A 16,275-nucleotide genomic window follows, 5' to 3' on the forward strand; every position below is an offset into this window, starting at 1 on the left:
TGCAGAGCCAGAGGCTCCTCTAATGTACCTGGCACCCCAGGCCTTAAAGTGCTTGATCTTGTAGGTTTATAGGACCCAGAAAGAGTATTTACTAATATGAATTTAGCTTTGAAGTTAGGGTTATTTCATATCACTGTCATGTAATAGCTTTTCGAGAAAAACTTTTTAATCATCTCTTTTGAGTTCAAGAACTTACAATAGTTTCCTGTTGTCCACTGTTTTAAATAGAATCTCTTTAGAGTTTTAAGGTGATTTAGAAACTGCTCCACGCCCCCCCCCCCCTTCCCACCCCCAGTATTCCTATATTCCTTAATATTCCTAACACTCTCTAGTTAGGCTCTTTACCTGTCTACTCTGCCTCGTTTCAACCTGTTCCTAGATTCACTGACTGCCCCCACTCCTCATCATTTTTTTTTGTAGCATCTCTGCCTTTCAGTATCCTTTTATACTTCTAGGATTATCTGAAATGTAACTCTTCTAGAGCAGAGGCTCTGGTTCCAGACTGACTGCCTTAGGTCAAACTGCCACATTTAACAGCTGTTACCTTGGACAAATTGCTTAACCTCTCTGTCCCAATTTCCTCATCTGTAAAATGGAGAAAATCACAGTGACTACCTCATAGGGTTGCTGTGAGGATTTAACAAGTTACTGTAGTTTTGGTACATAGTAAGAGCTGAATACATGCTATTATAATGATTATTTAATCCGTAATAATCCTTTAGACAGTGGTTGTACAATTTATCACTAATTTTTCCTGTCTTTTATTCTCTAATGTTCTTTTCAGTTTGAATCTTTTCTTATAAATTTGATTGCAAACTGTTGAGGGCAAAGATCATGTATTACAATCTTTTAAAAAAGTCTCTTAAAGTGCTCCCAGGATGATTCTGGGGGCTGGATATATTTTTTTCCCTATCTTACTATCTAGTTTTCTATTTTCTGTTTTCCATTTTACTTCTGTTGCTTGTATTTTAAAATTTATACCCTATTTTGTCCTAAAAGTATTTACAGTAGATTATAAACTATATATAATATAAAAACATACAAAATAAAGGTAAATCAGCATGAAAATATGAAGCTTGAATAGAAAGGTGAGGTTGGGGTGCATTATACTCAAATACATACTGTGACCAGTTGTATAATTGTTAGTGGTGGGATACAGACTGAGTTCTGAGCTTCATGATGGTCAGAGGAAAGAAGGAAACATATCACTTGCTGAGGAAAAACAGCTTCCTTGGAAGTGTTCAGTGAGTGAAATGCACATTGTGATCACAGATTTCAAAGGTATGCATGCAGAGTCATACTAAGAAACCCTAGGGTTAAGTTCTCCAACCTTGTTAAGCCTACTTCTCATTTTTTCTCAAAGGGGGCTCAACTGCCATTTTTATGGAACTGTTCCATACATTGCAGGATGCTTATCATACTTGGTCCCTGAGCACTAAATGGCAATAGCAAACTACAACCTCCACTCCCCCTTTGTGACAACCCAGTTTGATCCTACTCATTTCCAAACAACCCCTTCAAGAGTGGTTCCTCCTGATGTTGGGAACCATTGGACCTTATCTGCCCATACTTTATACAACCTATGCTTCAACTACTGCCTTCTTTTTTTCCTTTTAACCTAGCATATTCTTTTCAGGCCCTGTCTTGCTGGAGCTCTTCCATCTTTTTGACATGCTTTTGTCTCCACTTGTTAGGCCCTTATTCAAATTTCAAAATTCAGTTCTGTGTTTTCCAGACTCCCTGTTTTTTTGGAGTCTTCTCTGAGTTTCCCAGAAAAAGTTTGACACTTCTTCCTCTGAGGACACACACATAGCAAGTGCTAGGATATCGTAGGTGCTGAGTGAATGAATGAAAAGCTTGTGGAAATAAGAAGGCACATTAATCTAGCCTTTAATGAAGACTTTGCAAGAAGAAAAATTTAAAGGGACTGTCTCTTCCATTACAAAAAAGTCCAACAGCTTTTTTTTTCCAAAAAATAATGACACTTGGTAATATATTTTAAAAACACATTGCTCTATCATATATTCAGACTATTTAGACCAGCACTGAGTCCATAACCTCTGATACAGTGTTGATCTTTTTGTACCTTCTTATTTGTTGAATATCTTTGGCCAAGGTCATAAGCCTTTAGTTCCTGGTTCTGGTCTAATTAGTATATGTGCTGACTAGAGTTAGTTCTACAAGTCCCACTGTTCAAAGGCAGCAAAAGAGTTTGAGCTGGTGGATCAGTTCAAATCATCACTGTCAGAGGAACAATTTCTCTCATGTGCATGCAGAGAAGTCTTGGTTTATGTAAAAAAAATGATAATCTTCTTATAAAAGTAATGACACCGGTATCAGAAAGGTTAGATGTCATATAAATCTGTTGTTTGAATGGGAAAAGATCCAACTGATGAATAGGCTTAAAAGTTTAGTTGAAGAAAGGTGCTATAAAGAGGTAGAGATATGTAAAATAAATTCATTTAAAAATTTTGAATTTTTCTTTTGTTCCTTACAATTTTTACTTAATATTTGCTGTGTGCTTAATTAACCCTGTTATAGGTGGTAAGATATAAAATTATAAGTCACAGGTCCTCAGCTGTTTAGACATTGCTCTATCATCTTCCGGTTTTCCTTGCTGTGGAAGAGATGGCTGAGGCTACACTGATTTTTGTTCCTTTGTAGGTAAACTGTTTTTTTCTGCCTGCATTTTTGTTTTCCTTTTTGTTCTTTAAATAAAGATGTTCCATAGACTACCTGTAGGCATAGGTTTCCTTCTAGCAGTTCTCTCAAACATAGTGAGTCCACTCAATTTATAGAAGTAAATCTCTTTAATCTTTCTTTTACCCAGATCAGGAAAAAATTTTCAATGATATGTTTGCTTATGATTTCAATTCAGAAATGCCAGTTATTTGTAGGTTAGATCTGTGTTCTTTGTCCTTTCTATCAATCAGTATGCATTGTTTTCATCTTGGTTCTTTTTCTTCCATGTTTGGAGATCACCTCATGTGTATATGCTAAAATGTTAATGAGATTCTTTTCCAGCTTCTGTACTTCTCTCTTTTGCCTCTTTTATAGAGTTTGTCTAATATTGGGTTGGTGCAAGTTCATTCCAGTTTTTGCATAACATCTTATGGAAAAACCCAAACGAACCTTTTGGCCAACCCAATATTATATATTTGAATTCCCTTCCAGTTTTTTCTTCTTCAGTTTCCTTTTTAATCTTAGCTGTTTTTTTCCTTCTCATCTCTTGCTTTCAGAGGCTGCATTTTTATTTTTCCTTTTTCTTTTTCAATTGGTAAATTAGATAATTTCTAAGTTTTTCTCCTGATTCCGAGTATAAGCCCATTATAGGAGCAAGCTTTCTCTCTTCCTCTTTATGGCAGTGCTCCTCTTTCTTATGATGCACAAGCTTCATCTTGGCCCTGTGCTATTATTGAGGTTTTTGGTTTTCTTACCTTGACAGAAGAGGGACTTGTGTAGGGATGGTGTTGCTCATTCTTGTCAGAGTGAGTAAGCTACCTTCATCCTCCTCACTACACTTAGATGCTGGAGGACTCTTCTCAGTGTTAGGTTGGAGAGCATATTGATAGATATAACCCAATTTATGAAGGATAGATCTTTCTGTACTCAGGAGAGTCTTCTTTTCCTATTGTCTAATCTTTCAGTCCTGTGTCTCTAATGAGGGGAGTATTTTTCTGTAATTTGAAGTGGTTTACAGTTTTTTTTAAATACATTTATTTTATTTATTTATTTTTTTGGCTGTTTTGGGTCTTTGTTGCTGCACGTGGGCTTTCTCTAGTTGCAGCGAGCGGGGGCTACTGTTCGTTGCAGTGTGCGGGCTTCTCATTGCGGTGGCTTCTCTTGTTGCAGAGCATGGTCTCTAGGCGCGCAGGCTTCACTAGTTGTGGCACGTGGGGTTCAGTAGTTGTGGCTCGTGGGCTCTAGAGCGCAGGGTCAGTAGTTGTGGTGCACAGGTAGTTGCTCCACGGCATGTAGGATATTCCCGGACCAGGGCTCGAACCTGTGTCCCCTGCGTTGGCAGGCGGATTCTTAACCACTGCACCACCAGGGAAGCCTGGTTTATAGTTTCTTGAGTGTAGTGGTGAGACTGTATTCTTCTGAGGGCTCATACTGCTCCCACAGCTACCTGTTGCTGACACCTTCCACTTCTGGCCGTGAACATTATATCATTGGTAAAGAATGTTCTTGAAAGAGAATTACTAATGGGTATTAGAAGCCAGTTGTGGCATTTGCCAATTTTTGTGGTGTAAATATTCCCACTGTGGTCAATTTCAGGCTGTCAACATGATGTCAGCTGGCTCCCCAAATTCCTGAAAACTTAACTATTGACTGTTTGATACAATCCAGCTCCAGCATGCCACTGCATAAAGTCCCACTGAAGGAGATGTTCCCTAACTCTTGGAAGATGGTGGGGGTTGAGGAAAGGAAGCGGTCTCATGAACTCTGTCCTCAGCCCCAAGCTGCGGGGCCACTGCAGGCTCTTTTTTTCTGAAGGAAATATAGAATTGAGAGTGAGATGCCTTCTTACCCTCTTCCTAACTGGACCTTTTGCCGCAGACGCCATAGCGAGCATCAGCTACCAATAAAGCTACCTCAAATCCCTCAATTTCAGTTTAGGTACAATGTTGTATCCCGTTTAAAGTTTGATTTCAGATATGTGTTTCAGTGGGAAGGCAAGGAGGGAGTGCTGAGCCTGCTGGCCAACTGCTGCCAAGCCTGAATCAGCTTCCTTTCTTTTGCTGCTTCCTGTGCTATTTATTGGATTACTGGGGTCACACCTGCTGTGCCCTGCCCAGGCTGCCAAATGCCTTGAAATCCAGGCCCATTAATACCCCTATTAAAATGATCTATCTTTTGTCTCAGTGTTCTAGCATGAATCCTCAAAAGTATCTCTGGTGCTAATTACAAATGCTTATTTTGGGGCCTTCAGAATCAGGTAATGTTTCTGGTCTGAGCCTAGGATTCCACATTTAAATTTGTACCCTGGGTGCTTCTTTACTCTCTAAAATTTGAGGACCACTGCCCGAGGATCCTGCTAGGTAAGTGATTAACTAATCTAAATTAATTCAAGCCAAATTCTCATAAAGATAATAGGTTGAATTCACTTCCCTAGCTAGTAATTGCATGCTTTTTTAGGAAAGAGTCTAAATCTACAGTTAAAATGCAGAATTGCTGCAAGGAGGGACAAGTGCAGAGGAAGTTGCCTACTTTTATTAGTTAAAAATGATCTTTAATGTTTAAAGGGGTGCATAGTACAATATGTTCTGTGATAATCACATTTTTGTAAATGATCTTAAGTTCTGGAGAAATTTAGTTATATGTCTTACAGTGTTTTAGTCTTGTTATGACTCTGATATATATTGATTTATAGATTCATCAAAAGAAATGTCTCTGACCAAAAACACAAAACAAACAAAAACAAAGAATCAGTTCCCCACACATTAGATTAAAAATCCTATAAAAAAATGTGGAGAGTTGTAGTGAAAAAAAATTGTTTTTAAAATTAAGAAGGATCATTTGAACAATGATTATATACACGGTGTTAGAATTCATTGGGGCCACTTTTCTGAAAAGATATATTTAATAGCAGCAGAATAAGCTTCTTCACACTGTCTACTTTAGGGCTAACCTATAGTTTAGAAAGACTTCTTTCACTTGGTGAGGAAAAAAAATTATTCTACCTTTCCAATCTTTAGCCTCTGTTGGAGCACTTAAAGTTTTGATTGTTTGAGCTTAAAAAAAACAGCTGTTCAGCAAGCGTGAAACTCAAACAAAATAGATGTATTAACAACTTACACTTTATGACATGAAAGAGCTCTGACTCATTTCTGACTTTTCCTTATAAGAGATGAGAGGTTCATTGTTAAGGATAAGATGAGAATTGGAAGTAGTCTTTTACTGTGAGTTCATCTGTGTTCTGTTGTCACCTCTGGTCTGAAGGTAGCTTAAGTCTGGAAACATAGGCAGTTCACATGTCTCAGGTTTTCCATGTGCAAAATAAGGATTATTCTTGCCATTATTGCTTAATAAGCTGCAGTTGTTATTTCCATTTTTGACCATAATTTCAGCCATCTCATAATAGAAAGTTCTTAAGATTCTAATTTCTGTCTCTACTAGTCTAGGAACTTGGTAAAGGACAAGAGTATTACAACTTGAAAAGTACCTATAAAAATGTTAATTGAATTATATTCTCATTTTTAATGAGTTGAAATATTCTAACTTGAGCAAAGAGGCAATAATTACTCAGTGATATTTCATTATACCATATTATGATGATTTGAATTGAGATGGATATCATTTTAATATAATATAATTCCTAATTTTATAATCAAGCCATAAGTGTTTTTATTATTGTATGTAACATCCTTCAGCAAAGCCCGGTCCTTAGATAATTTTAAAAGTATTCAACCAAATATTAATTAGTGCTTTGATGTTCAGTCATCTTGCTAGTGGCACAGTGCTGTTAATTAGATAAACTATGGCTATTGAGTGAAATTTTATGTTTTGACCAGCATTTTGAAGAGTTCAGTAAACCTCAAGTAACTGGAGGGCTTAGGGAATGGAGTGTTTTCACTTAGTTCAATTTTGTTATTAAGTGAAGGTTTGTTTGGAATTTATAGAATGTTCCAAAATGTATTAGTATTATTTATGAATTAAATTCAGTTTTTCTTTGATTTAGTATCTCTCAGTATATGTCACGGTCATCATATAGTTGGAAAAATTATTTCTCTAACCACTTTGTTTTGGTCTTTCTATTCTTGTTCTGTATCCTCTCCCTAAGTGATCAAATGTGTTCTGTTATCTATGAAATGCTGATTTAGAATCAATATTTCTAGCTCAGATTTCTCTTTCCTCTTGAGTTCCAGATCCATCTAAAAATTCCTGCTAGATCTCTTTGCTGGGTATTCCATAGGCATTTCAAACTCAAACTCCGTAGTGCTACATTAAACCCATCTCACTCCCCAGACCTGCTTTTCCTAGAGGGATCTGTTTCAGTTAGTAGACTACCACTTAAGGCAAAGAGCTAGGACTCTTTCTTGAACCTTTTCTCCCATCAATCCCTTACATATCAAGGTCAGCCAGTTGTTGTAATGAGTATACTACACTATCAAAATATCTTTTGAATCCGTCTCTCTTCTACCCTACTGCCAATCTTTGGCTCTGTTTAGCATTATTTTGTCTCTCCTAAATGATTGTAAGGACCTTTTAACTGGTCTTCAGTCTGGTTAGATCTGTAGTCCCCTTTGGAAACCAGAATGCAAATCTGATCAGTTTACTCCCATTTCAAAACCCTTTTGAGCCCTCAGGCTACAAGGCTCTCTTGTCTTCATCAACTGTGATTTTCTCAGTACCCTTCCTCTACCTCTGTATTTCAGTCAAACAAGAGTTCTTCAATTACCAGACCTTCTCTTACATTCTTGGGCATTTGCACAGTCTGTTCCCTTTACCTCCTCCTTTTGCTAAGATAGCTTCTGTTCTTCCTTTTACAGACTTCTTAGATGTCACTTTCTCAACTTTTATCTGCACTGAAGCACCTTGTTAACGTGAATTCTTTGTGTAAACTGGAGATCTCACTTACACCCTTGAAACATTTGACTGCCTTTGTAGAAGCCCCTGGAGTTTATCGACTCTTCTGTACTTGGTTCCTGTACTTGGTGCTTTCTCTTCCCAAACTTGTTCTCCCACTGTTCCCCTATTCCTCTCCATTGTGATCTCAGGAGCACACATCCACAGTAAAAAAAAAAAAACTTGTCTAAACCCTTAATTCATTATTTCCTTTACTACATTCTGTGGAGTAAGATGTTAAAAAGTGTTCCCAGGAAAAAGAATTTTGTGGTCAAAAGAGTTGGGAAACCCTGAGTTAATAGTTTCCCCATATAAATGTGCATCGTGAATCTCCAGGGTGGGAGTGGTGAGTGGATGTAGTGTGGATGTTTCCACATGTATCTTACGTGATGTTAACATCTGCACAGGTTAGTGCTTCCACTAACTTGTTTTAAAGGAAACTTGACTTAAAAAACAAACAAACAAACAAAACCCAAAAACTCTTTGAATGGAGGCTTTTTCCTCCACTCTACAAAGCTCAGGGTGCTGAGATTGCTGGTAACCCCCACTTCTGAAGAGCCAGCTTTAGGTTACTGCTTCTCCAGCCTCATGTAAATATTCCTGCTCCTTTGAGGCTCATGAAATTCAGCTCTACCAGGTATGGCAAGGTAGACTTTTTTCTCACATGCTGTCCCTAATCACTGGTAGCTGCTGCCTTGAGCGCCATCTTGAGAAGGAATCCAAGGCTGTGTTTGGCTATCATGAACACAGGTATTGGTTTATTAGTGATTATTCTTGATGGACTTGGCATTATATACCACATATTACTTACCACCTCTGTGCTCTATTGTCTTCTACCGTTTGCCCCTTGTCATTTCTAAATCTCCTAGTTTAACTTACATATTTTTTAAAGAGCTCTGCATTCCCAGTAGCTCTCAGAATAATCCTAAATGACTTCAGTGTCCATGTGGAAGACAGCAAACATTATACGTCTTATAGTTTTTTAAACTTTGTGAGCTCCAGTGACCTTCATCTCCAAGCTACCTTATAACTTATTTCCATGGCCACAGCTGAGACCTTCTCAATTTCTAAATCTCATAGTCTTCCCATCTTCCATTTCCCTCCTTTCACTGCAGTTGTCCTTTACCCTCTTTCATATGCAGTATTTCTTGATACTGCCATATTTTCCCAGCCCCTTTAACCTTCTCTTGGCATCTTTTCTTTTTCTACATAATCTGTGCCTCTGAGCTGTTCTTACTAGCATATTCTGTTTCCTCTTTCACCCTTATCCTTACACTGACTCAACCCAGCAAAACCTCAACTTGCATGCATAGTCAATGCAGCCCTCTCTGCTTGTTCTGACACCTGGGGAGCTGAGCACTGCTGAAGGCAACCACAATACCTCACAGAGTGTTGCACTGCAAATTCAGGCTCCCAACCTGTGCTGGGCCTTCACTTGTATCTGCTCATCTTAAAATGCTGTCCTCTCTTCTTCTTCACCATCAATTCCTAATTTATACTCGCTTTCTCAAACACTCTCCTTTTATCATTATCCTCTACCCCTGCATCTGAAAATCTTGTGATCATCAGACTTTGTCTTCCTTAATTTGGGGTGCCATTTGAAAAACTTCTCTAATTTTTATGTTCATCCTCAAATGCCTTTCCTCTGCAAGGGACAAGGTGTTAATTGTGTTGTTCAAATCCATCCTCCTGTGCTGATGACCACATCTCCTCCCAGCCCCTTTAGGATATTGCTTCATCAGTCACTTTCTCTCTTTGGTATTTTTAACTTTTCCCTCTCTCCAACCCTCTTTGCTCAGCTTAAACATATATTCATATCTCCCTTTCTTAGGAAAAACAGTATCCTCCCTTAAGCCTGTGTGCTGCTTCTGTTACCAATTTGTGTCTACTTTTCAATCAAATTTTTTGAAAAGTAGTCTACAAAGTTTTTACTTATTTCCTCACTTGTAGTTTTCTTCTCAGCCCACCACAACCTGGCTTCTCTCTCCAACATTGCTGAAACTGCTCACTAAGGCCTCAATGACTGCTTCATTTTCAAGCTCCATGGATGTTTTCAGTCCTTTTCTTAACGGACCTCTCTTTTCTTTTGACATTGTTGGTTCTTTGTTAGTTATTCTCTACACCCTGGGCTCTGTGGCACTGCTCTTGCTAGGATCTCCTAATGCCTGACTCATTCTCTAGCTCTTTTGTTCGTTCCTCTTCCTCAATAGGTCCCTTAAATGCTGCTGCTCTGAAGGTTTCTTTCTCAACCCACTGCTTTTCTCACTATGCATAGAGGTTCCTAACTTTCTGGTTAAGACCCCTCAAACAGTCTGTTGAAAATTATAGAATCTTTCCTTTCCAAAATATAGATAGGCATATACATACAAAATTTAGTGTAAAATTTCATGACCCACCAGAAGGCTTATTAAGAATTTGCTATTGCATTCCAGCTGGGCAGTATTCACCCTCATGGTTTCATTTGTCTCTTTTAAACAGATGACTTCCAAATCTCTTAAGTTCATTTTAGCTTGTCTCCATAACTTAAGATATGTATTCTTTCTGCTGCATTTCATTGCCTGGCTTCAGATCCTCATGACCTCTCATCCAGCAACAGCTTCTAACTCTCCTCCCTGCCCTCAGGCTGTACCCTTCAGATCCATCCTCCACAGAACCACCAATGACTTACTATTCTGACCTTTTCAGCTCCAATGTCTGATTCTCTGTTTCCTATGGAGACAGTCCAAACTCTGGCATGGCACACAAGTGACCTTTCAGGAAGTTCATCACTATTCTATCTGGTATCTTTGAGGCCCTTCCCATCCACTTCTCCTCCACTAGTGACGGCAGACAGATTTAACTTGCATGGGATTTGACTATCTCTATCTTACTGTAGTCTCTTTATCACGTTGGTGACATCAAACTTGCGGTTCTCTACACCCTTACTTACCTTAGTTCACACTGTCCTTCCCGCTTGGACCACTGTTCTAACCCCTGTGCTTCACTCACTGACAATTTGCCCTGCAAAAACTCCTACTTAGCCTTAAAGATTCATCTCCACCCCCACCCCACACACTTTCCCACACCATCCCCTCTTTGTAAGGAACTCTTCTTGTGCCTACCATAATCTGTGCATCACTCGGTTTATATACTTTAACTCAAAGTCCTCTTTTCCATTGCTATCAGAATTAAGAGTTGAGCTCTTAATTGAGAAATTTGATTAAAGCTAGAGTTTAAAAGATACATATGTACTTAAAACATTTTATTTCAACTTAAAACATATAAACGTTCATTTGCGAATTTTCTCGTGTATGACCAAGGCATTTTCTTTGAGTATGGGTACTTGATTGGAATTCATTGTTCATTCTTAATTATACCGAACCTGGAATGCATCCTGTAAATTTCTAGTTTTGGTTTAAATGAAAGAACTCAAGCCACTTGTGCCACAATCTGAGTGCATAATCCTTGATTTGTATGATTTTTTTCCCCTCAGCCAATCTTTTCAGTTGTATTGTCTATAACTAGTTCAATAGTAGTTTGTTTTTTCTTATGAAGACTTAACCTTTATACTCTTTCCAAGTCTTTATGAAGTCTACATCATAGAAATAACAGTTGTGTTTCTTTTTTACTTACATTTTATTGGTTTGGTTTGTGTTGCATTTAATTGAAGTATGTATTTATGATACATGAATATGGTTTGTGAAAGTACACTCAACTGATAGGAGTAGAGATGCTTCATAAAAAGCATGCTGTAGACATTAGTCATTGTTTTACAGAGGGAATAGATGCTGTATCAATTAATCTGGCAAGTTGAATGGAGGTTGGTCTTATAAGAGAGTTTCTGCTGTAATTATTGTTACTGGTTATCTCCCTTCATTGCAAGATAAGTTTTTTTTTTTTTTTTTTACAGTTCATACTTCATTTACTTATTCATTCATCCAACAAATGTTTATCAGGTTCAGTCTAGAGCCAGGCACTAAGCTGGGTGCTGGGGGTACCAAGATGAATTAGACTCGGATCTTGTCTTTGAGATGTTCATGGTCTAGTGGGGGAAACACAAGGTACATCTTGATGGAAGCATCCTGGAGGGACACCTGTAGAATGTGTATGAGTTTGCCAGGTGGGTAAACGCTTCTGCAACCACGAAAGACAGAGAAGTAAGCAGCTATAGAGTGACTGTCCCCCAGGGAACCTTTGGCAATGTCTGGTGACATTTTTGGTTGTCACAACTGGGGAAAAGGATGCTACTGGCATCCCAGTGCATAGAGACCAGGAATGCTGCTCAACATCCTACAATGCTTCATTCAAGATAAGTTCTTACAAGGCAAGGATTATACATTTTTTCATTTTTGTGTGTCTAACCTTTACCTATGCACAGTGCCTACTACTTACATACAATATGTATTTGTTGGATGAGTGAACAAATTCTTATGTAGGTCATACTAAATTTGAATAATCAGAAAGAACACTGGACTGGGAATCAGCTAGTATAGACAGATCATTGGCCCTGGAGCCAAACTGGGGTTTGAACTTTTCCTCATTTGTATTCTTGAGCAGATTACTTACTCTTTTTCATTTGAGGAATGAGGGTAACAGCAGCCTTCGGGTTGTGCGAGGATTAAATGGAACTGTGAAGTGTCTAGCATAAGTACCTGACATAGTAAGCAGTTAACAAGTGCTCGTTGTCCTGATGATGCTTATCACTAATGAGGAGAATGTGGGAATTCACTTGGTCCAACTTTTCTCATCAAGAGACTTGAACTATATAATCTGTGAGTTTCCTTCCAGCTGCTCTAAAATTTTCTTTCTATAAACAATGTTTCATGTTTGGATAGATTTATATAACAAATATATGGGTAATCCTTGATTTTGGCACATTTGTAGACTCAGTAAAGTAGGTAATTAATTAGGTGATCATCACCTTACACCTTGCAAAACAAATACTTCCAGGCTTTAGAACATCTTTTGTTAGTGGGTTGAACTCTAATGTAAGGTGTGAAGAACAGCCCAGCTCCACTAATCACTGTGATGCTGTCTATATAAGAGCTAAGGTAGGAGATAGAGAAGGAAGTGTGAGGAGGTTGTTTGGAAGCATTAGCTTAGAAGAAGTGAGATAATAAACACTTCAAAGTAAATTTATGGACAAACTAAACTTTTTGAACCATAGATACATATTTGTTATCAATACAAAGCTAGGTTTTGGGTTTCCATTTTTTTTTTTTAATAAATTTATTTATTTATTTTTGGATGCATTGGGTCTTCGTTGCTGTGCACGGGCTTTCTCTAGTTGCGCGAGCAGGGGCTACTCTTCATTGCGGTGCGTGAGCTTCAGTAGTTGTGGCTTGCGGGCTCTAGATCGCAGGCTCAGTAGTTGTGGTGCACGGGCTTAATTGGTCTGCAGCATGTGGGATCCTCCTGGACCAGGGCTTGAACCCGTGTGCCCTGCATTGGCAGGCGGATTCCCAACCCCTGCGCCACCAGGGAAGTCCCTGGGTTTTCATGTTGATCACATTTTCTTCCTGATTAAAAAAGGGGGATAGGGTGAGAAAGATGGAAACAAAACACTTTTTTTTTTGGAGTGGCTCTGAGGTTAATTTCCAATGTACATCCCAAATTTCTGTTTGTTTAAAGAAATAAGTGAATTAGCTGAATTCTTTTCAGTATTCATTCCACAGCTGATGCTAATAGTTTTTATATTTCAGTTGTTACTTAGTATGGAAGAAGATGAGTTCTTTGGAGAGGAAACATTCCAGCATTATTGTGCAGAATTCATTAAACATTCACAGAAGATAGGTGATGGCTGGGAATGGAGAACTTCAAAGGTAAGAAAATTTTATTTTCTATTTCAATGGGTTTTTTTTTTTGTTTCCCCCCCCCCCCCCAACAAAAACCTCAGTAATTGAAAGTAATGTATGAAAGCTAGTTTGATTTAGTAGAAGGCTTAAATTGAAGAATGTTTTAAAACAGATGTCCATTTTATTACTTCAGCTATATATACTCATTATAATTAGGCTAATGAAGTATTATCTACAAAAGTCCTTAGGTGAACTGCTTTAATTTAATAATAAGAGTTGTTAGCATATTAATTATCTGAATGTAAACAGATGCTTCTGTGGTGCTTCAAACCATTTGCTTACACTATTAATTTTCTTAGGAAACTACTTTTGTCCAGAGAGTGGAAAGGTAATCCAGAAACCAAACCATAGTCAAATAATCACAAATTCTGAAATATTGAGGACTGTATTCACTGGGAATTTCTTAATAATATAAATACTTCCAAAACATTCTTTCTTTTGATTCTATTCAGTAGTAATAATGTAAAAAGGTCTATGTACTCATTTATTTCCACACAAACATTTAGTAAGGTTCTCTGCCAAAAGCTCTTTAAGAGTTCCTTGAAATCCTGTTCTTAGAGAATAAGTAAGTTTTCTCTACTTGACATTTTATCTGATCCATGAAAAAGTGGTGAATCCTGATTCTCTGCCGATTAACTCTGTTTCCTATATGAAATCTGAGAAATGAGAACAGTTTTGAGCTTATTCCTATGATTCAGATCTAGAGGCTAGGGAAATGCAGGCCTTGATCAGATCTAGATTGTCACTGGGAGGAGAAGCCATGATTCCTCTTGGGTCGTATATCAGCTAAGCTTTGACAGGGGAGCTCATGTGAGGGTTCAGAGGTATAGAGTCGATTTCTTGTGGTGGATTCTAGCCCCACTCTCTAAGCTAGTGATGGGACAGTTCATAAACTTTTAAGGCATCTCTTGCTCTAGGATAACGTGACCTTACTAGCATCTTTTATTAATTTTGTTCCTGAGTATTTAATAATTTTGTTTGCTATTATGTTTGAATTTTTATTCATCTTATTTCTTCTATGATTATTATTGACATATAAAAGAACTGCTAATTTTTGTATATTAATTTTGTAACCATTCAGTCATCTTACTGAATTCTCCTGTTAATTTTCATAATTTTTCAGTGATTTCTCCTGTGTCTTCTAGGTAGAGTGAGGTTATCTGCAAATGAGGAGTTTTTTATTGCCTTCTTTGTAATATTTCTCCCTACTATTTTATGAACTGAGTAGAAAAATGTTAATAGTAATAACAGCTCTCTTTGTCTTCTTCCTGACTTTAATATTAATGCTTCTGATATGTAATGATTAAAATGTTGGCTGTTTATTCATTGAATGAGAATAGGTTTCTGACCCCTTTTGTCCTGTAATAATTTGTGTGATTATTCCTTGGGAACTTTCCCTTTTTACCAGGTTAAAAAAAAAAAAAAAGAATTTTTCTTTTATCTTAAGTTGGAGGCAGGATAATAGAGATTCCTGTTACCATTTCATGACCTAGCAGAGTTGGGGAGCAGAAAGGTAGGGAGGAAATTGGGTCTCTGTGTGTGTGTGTGTGTGTGTGTGTGTATGTGTGTGTGTTGGGGGACTCTGGGGAAGATCTCCAGGAGACAAATTATATGTCAGAAGTTTCTTCACTGAATTTGTTGAAACTAGTGCCATAAGAACCAGTTTCCAGGATTTGTTTTTATTCTGGCCTGGTCTCTACTTCACGGATGGGTATGGCTAAGTCTAGTTTCTTGTTTGCTGCCACTTTCTGCTGAGCTCCCTACCCTTTGGAGTAAGAATTGCACCTCTAATTAAGGACTGTTCTCTTTAATGTGGGGGTAAGCCTGTAGATAGTATCAAAACAAAACAAAACATTCATCAGAGAAAATCTTTATAGCCTTAGGGTAAGGACTGCAAACTCAAAAGTCTGTGAAGAGCTGGTTGGGTAATGTAAGTGGGTCAAGCTGCCAGGGACAAGACAGAATGGACACTGAGTCTTGGGGCCTGTGGTTGACCAGAGTGCTTGGCCTGAGGCCAGGTTGGAAACATGGACCCAGGGGTTTACCAGATCTTCCAAGAAAAGTAAAAAAGATTTGGGGGTAAAATCTAAATTTTTAAAGGTTGGCAACTAATTAAAAAAGATATTTTTTAAACACAGTGAGGAGCAAACCCAACATGCCAGTGATGTATAATATGTGGGCTCTGTGTGGCCAGTGGGTGACTTCTGGGCCTGGGTGTCTGCGTGGTGTTGACTGCGGTTTCTCGCCCAGCCCTGCCTCAGTGCATGCTGTTGATCTGAATTAGGAAAAGGGGCTCCAGCAAGGAGATCCCTCTCTTCTGTATTTTGGAATATTAGTATTTTTACCACTTAATTTCTGCAGTCCTATACCCAGTTTAAGAAGGAAATTGTGAATCAGTCACTTGGTTATTTCCTTTAACCTTCCATCTGTATTACATCTCAGGCTTTGTGGGACTGTTTGGAGACAATACTTAGAATATTCTTTTACTTTTTAGGCTCCAGAAATTAATTTTTATATTAAAAATAGTTGTATTGATGTATAATTGACAAACAATAAACTGCACATATTTAAAGTGTATAATTTGATAAGTTTTGACATATGTACGGACCTTGAACCTTCACTACAATCATGAGAGTGAACATATCCATCATCCCCAAAAGTTTCCTAATACAACTTTTTAACGCCTCTCTCTGCCCCTTATTTTTAAAAAAACCTTTGTTTATCCCTGTATGTAGAGGCTCCTTTAAAGAGTACATATATTGTCACTCATACCTTCAGGTTCGTTCATAAATCACTTTGGTACCACCCATTTTATTTTATTTTATTTAAAAAAAAATTTATTTATTTATTTATATATTATTTTTTTGGCCGT

The 16,275-nt window shown here is 37.8% G+C and overlaps 1 protein-coding gene across 16 annotated transcripts in view; it reads left to right on the top strand.

Moving 5' to 3' along the window:
* The window catches only part of ATG10 (autophagy related 10), a 247,603-nt gene that overhangs the window by 1,567 nt on the left and 229,761 nt on the right, over positions 1 to 16,275 (top strand). For all 16 annotated transcript variants that reach the window (XR_011073088.1, XR_011073086.1, XR_011073085.1 and 13 more), the window contains exon 2: positions 13,251 to 13,370. Coding sequence is in view for 7 of the 16 variants with exons in the window: in XM_068535601.1 (XP_068391702.1) it covers positions 13,263 to 13,370 (108 nt within the window). In the remaining 9 variants the exon portion in view is untranslated. The remainder of the gene's footprint in view (positions 1 to 13,250; positions 13,371 to 16,275) is intronic.

Source organism: Eschrichtius robustus, chromosome 2 (assembly GCF_028021215.1).
Source record: "Eschrichtius robustus isolate mEscRob2 chromosome 2, mEscRob2.pri, whole genome shotgun sequence".
NCBI classification, from domain to species: domain Eukaryota; kingdom Metazoa; phylum Chordata; class Mammalia; order Artiodactyla; family Eschrichtiidae; genus Eschrichtius; species Eschrichtius robustus.